Below are 7,324 nucleotides of genomic sequence, written 5' to 3'. Positions count from 1 at the left end.
AATAATAATAATAATAATAATAATAATAATAATAATAATAATAATATTAATAATAATAATAAAAATAAGAATAATAATAATTGTAATAATGATGATTCTTATAATGATATTAGTAATAATTTTGATAATATATAAAGACAACATTTTTTTAAAGAATTTTTTTGCCTTGCTTCGTGCTTTTGGAGTAGATACGGGTCGTTTCTCCGTCTCAGAGGTTTGTGTGAGGGAGATGATGAAATCTATTAAAGTGAGAGTCAAATTTTATCTAAATTTTAAATTTGTCTATGTAATTTATTGATTTCTAACTCACACTGTATGAACGAGCTCCAGTATTGGATTGTCGACATAAGTCTACTGATAACGCTTTCTCCGATAGTTTCCTTCTTAGAATAGGAGTTAGGAGTCCAGATGTCATCTTACTGGAAACATTTTGTAAATTAAAAATTGTGAAATCTTGAAACTTAAGTTTTTTTCCGAGTAGTGAAAAAAGTGAAAACAAAACTTTCATGAACAACTATTTCCAAAACTTTAAACATATGTAGATCAAATTTGCAATAAGGTTTATAAAAGGGTTTTGTGTGCAGCACCATTAGATTGAAAATTATGAACAGATATTTTTAATAAATACAGAGTATTCAGGAACTATATATACAGAGTATTCAGGAACTATATATACATTATATATAAAAAGTATATAAAAACTATATATATATATATATATATATATATATAGAGTATTCAGGATCTATATATGACAGAGTATTCAGGAACTATATATATAGAAACAAATTATTCAGGAATTTAGTATTCAGTATTGAGGAACACTGGAATAAAGAAACCACTCTATTTACTCAAGAGCTCTTATCATTCACCAAAGAATCAAGTCTAATATTCTTAAGCCAAACATTTAGGTTTCTTGGAAAGATAAAAATTTTTTCTAATTAAGAAAAGAGGGTTTAGAAAAAACAGGGAACTGTTTTTTCATCTATTGGTAAAATTACACCAGGTTTCATTATCTCACAATAAGGTACATATGAGTAGGTTGTCAGTTTGTGCAAGGGTACGGAGCTAACTAGTAAAGTCTGTATGTGCGAATAAGGTTTGAAGACTGAGCTGGGACGGAGCTAAGGGAGGACATTGGTCCTCCTCACACCATTCTTAGTCTTTTTTCTCCGGGACGGTTCCGCAGACACTATCTGAGCAGGATAGGCAAGGACTCATTATTCTCTGATTCTTTTAAACTTTTCTGCATTTCTTCTTTAACGAGGGGACAGTATTTAGGCTTCTCTACTAAAGTATTTCTTAAGTTATGGTAATATTGATAAATAATATGGAACATTCATAGTATGTAATTGCAGTACTAAATAAAAAAAAACGTTTTAAGAAACAGAATTAATTTTCTAGAAGTAAAGTTATGGAAGTTAATTGTTGAGAATATATTTTAGGGGCACAGGAAAATTGGTATCCACATTTTGCCGTTTTGTTGTTTCAATGTTGTTTTTGCGTACATTTAATGCTCTTAACCCTGTAAGCTGCATTGTGTCCTTGTTTATAAAGCTCCAGGGGCGCATACAGTGGGGAGCTAACGAGGTCTAAGCCCCCTTGCACCCATGGAATGTCGAAAAAGATTAAGCTCCCTCCCAATTCCTGTATAAACCCCTTCAAGAAAGATCGTTGTATTGATATGTTAGGTTTACAGAGAAAAATAGATATAAAAGGAATAATAAAGATAATAGAATTAATTAATACGAACTGTATGCACTACACATATATTGATTATTAATGGTTGGAGGGTATCTTTATTATCTACATAATATACAATTCGTACTTTGGGTGTCTGTATTTTTGTATTGTCTGCTTGTATGCTTGTATTGTTTGTTTGTATTTTTGTATTGTCCACTTGTTCATTTGTATTGTCTGTCTGTATATTTGTATTGTCTACTTGTTCATTTGTATTGTCTACTTGTTTATTTGTATTGTCTTTTTGTATGTTTGTATTGTCTTTTTGTATGTTTGTATTGTCTGCTTGTATGTTTGTATTGTCTACTATAGTAAAAAGTAAATTGTTTATGTAAATAGACATTGATATCAAATAATAAAACAGAAAACATTACTTCCCTTTATATTGTAGATTTTAGTCTTTTTAACAGTAAATAAAAATATTTTTTTTTTCCTCGAAGATAATTAGTTTTATTTCAGTTCGAAGATAAAAAGTAAATTCAAAAAACTAATCTAGAAACCAACTGACAGAGAAAACTTGAGATAATGAAAAAAGAAAAAAAACTTTTTCTGAAACTCAGCTTCCAAGGGGTTTCTAAACTTAGTCTCTGTAAATCAATCATTAAAAGAATAACTTTTTTATTTTTATCAAAAAGAATCCTTTAGAATAAGGATGTTTTTCACAACATATTTTTTTCTTCATTTCTACAAATAACGGATATCTAAAAGCTTAATGCAATATTTTATTACTATTGATAACAACATCCGCTGTAGCCTAACAGAATAGGGAAACATATATTTTATGACCACAAAAGCATTTTAAATGAAGTTGAGTTTTTATCACAAACTCTGCATTTCTAATACCTATATCTTTGCAACCCAATGTCGTGGACCTTACATATTTAAAAGTATGAATGAAATCAAACAATCAAAGTTCGAAATATCAAAGGTTTACACCATCAGGTTGGAAAGATAAAGGGATAAAATATTAGACTCAATTCCATTGCAGATTTTGTGATTCCTAATTAAGAAAGTAAATTTTATATAGTGTCTTAAAATCTAGAAGAAAACGTTGAAACATTAATTCTATCTATAGGTACAGTAAGGACCAAATAATTGTGAAATAGGAAGACGACATTAAAGCAATCTTTAAGTGTATTTGACGTTGCTACAAAGCAAAAAGGTTTACTACTAGATTTAAATTGGGTCTGGACACTACACAAGCATGCAGTGTCTATGTTCTTTAAGCTATAAAAAAAAATTTATTTGAGTAAAAATTTTGATTTATTATTCCACAGTTTTCTGGTTCTCATTGAACAAGAACCAATTTATGTTAAAATGTTAAAATGTGAAGCTATACAAGTTTTGTAAAAAACTGGACGCTTTCAATTATTTACACCTCTCTTTATAATATAATCTATTGAACATACAACTTTTTATCTAAACTGTCTTTTTTATACATTGTTGGGAAATTATTCTAGGACATTTTCATTGACTTTTTTTTACGTTAACATATATCACAGATCTTGTCAAACTATCAAAACTATCAGCTGATCCTGGTGAACCTACAGGGTGACCCAAAAACAGGGATTAGCGTTTATATTTCAAATGTTCTGGGTATAGGTCTACATATACACCTTGGATTTCAGAAAGCACAGAAGAAAAATCTAGTTGGGATCAGATTCATCAGATAGATGTAAATAATTGTTTCTTTAGCAATATTAGTTAGATGAAGTTAACAGAGAAATTAACGATTAAAGGAACTAAAAAGTTCTAAACCCTGTTTTTTGTGACACCCTGTATGTTTATATATCTTTTTCTATTATTTCAACAATAAATCCAATCCTTGTGGAGTTTAGGTCTGCAGGCTTCTGGACACTCCTTCTTCATCACATCTCTAGCTTCAACCACACTTGCTACAAAGTTGTTCTCCACCAGTTCCCTCTGTGTTGGGAAAGGAGAAGTTCTAGGAAATCTCTGACAGGTGTAGGAGTCATGGGACATAGAACTCCATTTACCCCAAGGCCAGAGGTATCGTTTGAGAAATCCCTGATCAGGACCATAGGAATCACGTTTAGCCCAGAATATTGGATCTTTACTCGCCTCCTGGAAGGATTCTACTATAAGGTTTCTAACCGTAGAGTTTCTAACTCCTAGACTTACTCCCCAACCACTCCCTAGTATTTCTATACCATGAGCAGGATTATCTCGCATAAAGTGGAATGAATGAGGTGAGTTTAACCATTCTGATACTGCAGATGTTTCTCTAGAATTGATTCTAGAATCTAGATCCCTGGATATATATAGATCAACCTGGGGATCTAGGGTTGGGAAGAATCTCCAGTTCATGGCAAACACCTTGCTGATATCAGTAGAGGACGGGAGATTCTTTACATAACAAATATCTAGATTGGTATTTTCACAGGCAAGGTTGCATAGGTCGGTCAGTTGTTGATCTCCAGGTTGGAGATCATAGTAAACCCTGATAATCCAACCTGGATACAGCTCAGGAACAAGATCAAGGTTTTCTTTTATACCCTAAAAAAGAGGAAAATTTAGTTTAAAGGGAGTGACCGGTTGGTAAACTGAGAATTTAGTATTGTGGAGAATTTTTTTGAAGACATATTGAAGACATATAAAACGTTTAATGATGTATAATTACTGAGCTTGAGCGCAAAATCATCCATTAGATTCTTTCTAAAGCAGAAATATGCAAGACACTTTATGTATAAACCACAACTTTCAAAGAGAAGATGATTGATATCTCATACATGATCAGTGTCTTAAATGAATATGTATAATGCACGTACCTGAAAATATTTTCTGTACTTAGATTTGGTTGAGTTTGGGTTCCCGTAGAAAGAGAATCCAATGATCTTCTGTCCTGGTCCCCGGAGATAAGTATCCGAACTGCAGGTGGAGTCAGAAACAGATCCATCCCGGGGGAACCGTCCCAACAGGGTTCTAGTACAATTACAATGTTGCATAGGAACCTGGATCTGTTCCTCTGAGTCATGTTGAGTAAAGTTCCATCCATGTTCTCCTTCAACCTCCAGAATTTTCTTAAATCTTTTACTCGTCCTCAGGGCCCAGTTACTAGCCTTCATAGTTTAATATTTATTCTATAGAGTTGACTGTCAAACCTAATAGTACATTTAACACTTGTTGGAAACCCTGAATGCGCTTGTATATAATTGTATTATATATAATTTTCTGACTTCTATTTATATAGATACCACCCTAAACTAATGATCTGCAATGGCCGAAGAGTGATAAATTATTTTTGTTTCGTTTTATGTTTTTAAAAAAAAATAAATCAGTGAACATTTATTTATTTTATCTAATTAAAAAGCAAACACATAAGACCCCCCCCTTACAGACTGAATAAAGGGGGGTAACTCCCACAACCCAAAAAGTTTGAAAACTTACCTTTGGATTCCAGATATTAAACATGGATTTGATAACAGTTGCTGGGTCGGAGGGATTCAGATACTTCTGATCCTCTGGTAGAACTGTATTTATACCAAGTAAACTAGCGGTAAAATTCAGAAATGGTTTAATATTTATCACGTTATCCGAGTCTTTGTCTTTAATTTTGGACTTTTTTCTAGGTTTCTTTTCTTTAACATCCTGTATAGCCTCACCCTTTGAAGTAAGCTCCACGGTTCCAGTGATCTCAACTCCGAGTTCGGAATGGTTTGTTTCTAAACCTGAAAATGTTTCCTCGGAAGTTCTTTCCGTGTTTTTGTTTGGGACGGATAATAGCGGAGCATGGATGGTTGGACGGTTGGTTGAGGATTTTTTCTCCTCGGAAAGGGGTTTCTTGCCGATAGAGGAGAGGAGCTGTTTAGGGGATCTGTCATAGAATAGGTTTTCCTCATTACTTCGCTAAAAAATAGAAAATATTTGAGAATCTGATTTAGTTATTTAATAATATAAAAGTAGTTAAAAGATATTTCATATAAAGTATTTGAATTGGTGATTTAAGATTTGAACTGGCTGTAGGTAGTTCAGCAACCTCTCCAATTCATTAAATTCAGTCCAGGTTTGACTAGTCTGAATTGTGGAGTATTTTAGGACTAAGAGAGATTAGGTTAGATCTATCAAGAAGTTAGGTTGGATAGTTTAGGAGAGACAAAGATAGTATTCTTGATCCGACCAGAAGTTTGATTGAATTATATGAATATATTTTATTCTTGGATCCAGAGGGAATAGGTTAGTGTTATATTTATCTAGGAGTAAAGTTAGATTTATCTAGGAGTAAAGTTAGATTTATCTCGGAGTAAGGTTAGATTTATCAAGAAGTAAGGTTAGATTTATCTAGGAGTAAGGTTAGATTTATCNTTAGATTTAACTAGTATCATAAGATATATTTAGAATTAAGGTTAGATCTACAATTTTAATATTAGTAATGATTAAAAAATATTTTTTACCTGTTTTACCCCTACAGAGTGGTTTGTATAGAGAACTGTATGGGCGAGGATAAAAAACAATCCAACTCCTCCAACAAGATGAAATTTAAACTTTTTAGCAGAACCCAGAATATATCTGGGAATATTCATCCTAGAAATATTTCCTAAATCTCAATTCTCCGAGAAGGAAATGTATTTATTTAGATTTGGATAATATATTTGATATATCCATGATGATGAATTTATACTTTATGTATATATGGACAAATATATACAAAAGTGTACGTTTATATGTCCTTCGTTGGTTGATTACATAATTATCCAGGTTTTACCAGGACACACAGCTGCAGCTCACAAGAATTAGTTTCTCTTTCCTTCCTGTCGTTCAAATCTAACTGTGCGCGCACTATTTACAATCAAGCACGTAACAAAGTACACCTATCATTGCGGCGCATGGTTCAGGACTAACTCCAGACTCGTCGGATCCATGTTATAGATCCTGGAGCAGGGTTGGTTGGTTCCATGTTATAGCTCCTGGAGCAGGTTTGGTTTACTCCGACAGAGCGTGTTAACATCAGAATTCATGGGAAGGATGCAAAGAGAAATTATTTCCAGGGAGAAATTAGATTGGATTAAATCACTAAATCTTCGCGACGAAAACAAAAATTTTATTATATTGACTAGTGGACTTTCTCAAATCCTTGATTTAAAAACATTTATTAAATAGTTATGATTCTTGTAAGATGAGTATAATTCATTAAAAATGTAAAGAATAAATTGTATATTATAGATATCATATATCTCTAAATATTACATGATATATAAAATAATATAATTGTAGAATAAAATACAAATATAAAGAGCAGATGTAATTTTATTTATTATGTAAATATGTAATGGTATGTTGAATCATAGAATTGCGATCTGTCGATAAACAGTCAATTCATTTCAATGAAATTAAAACTAGCCACCCCATACGTGTCTACATATACTCCTTTTGTTCATTTAAAGTACCGCAGACGACTTTTCATGCAGCCGAAGCTACAGGGTGTCCCACGAAACATAACAGTTGGTAAATAGTTTAGAGAGTCTTTTTCCATTATTTGTTTAGTTGTTTGATACCATAGATCAATGAAAATATTATATGGGAGTCAAGTTATATTAAAATTGATTTCAAAGTAAAATATATTTAA

At 32.0% G+C, this 7,324-nt stretch overlaps 2 protein-coding genes across 2 annotated transcripts in view; both read right to left on the bottom strand.

Annotated features, from left to right (window-relative positions):
- Window positions 1–415, bottom strand: part of LOC111716368 (calcium uptake protein 1 homolog, mitochondrial) — a gene marked incomplete in the record, with an annotated part of 15,025 nt that extends 14,610 nt beyond the window's left edge. The window contains 2 exon segments of the mRNA XM_023491814.1: window positions 165–239; window positions 311–415. Of these exon segments, the coding sequence (XP_023347582.1) occupies window positions 165–239; window positions 311–415 (180 nt within the window).
- A 2,249-nt stretch (window positions 416–2,664) lies between these two features.
- On the bottom strand, window positions 2,665–6,763 carry LOC111716367 (uncharacterized). Its single transcript, XM_023491812.1, has 4 exons — window positions 6,153–6,763; window positions 5,149–5,607; window positions 4,530–4,820; window positions 2,665–4,257 (listed from the first exon to the last, which is right to left on the bottom strand). The coding sequence occupies exons 1-4, from the start codon at window positions 6,279–6,281 to the stop codon at window positions 3,547–3,549; spliced, it is 1,590 nt and encodes a 529-aa protein (XP_023347580.1). The 5' UTR covers window positions 6,282–6,763; the 3' UTR covers window positions 2,665–3,546.
- Between the last annotated feature and the right edge of the window lie 561 nt (window positions 6,764–7,324).

This window comes from Eurytemora carolleeae, unplaced genomic scaffold (assembly GCF_000591075.1).
Source record: "Eurytemora carolleeae unplaced genomic scaffold, Eaff_2.0 scaffold1054, whole genome shotgun sequence".
In the NCBI taxonomy this organism is placed as follows: Eukaryota; Metazoa; Arthropoda; class Copepoda; order Calanoida; family Temoridae; genus Eurytemora; species Eurytemora carolleeae.
This window is presented reverse-complemented; position numbering and strand designations above follow the sequence as displayed.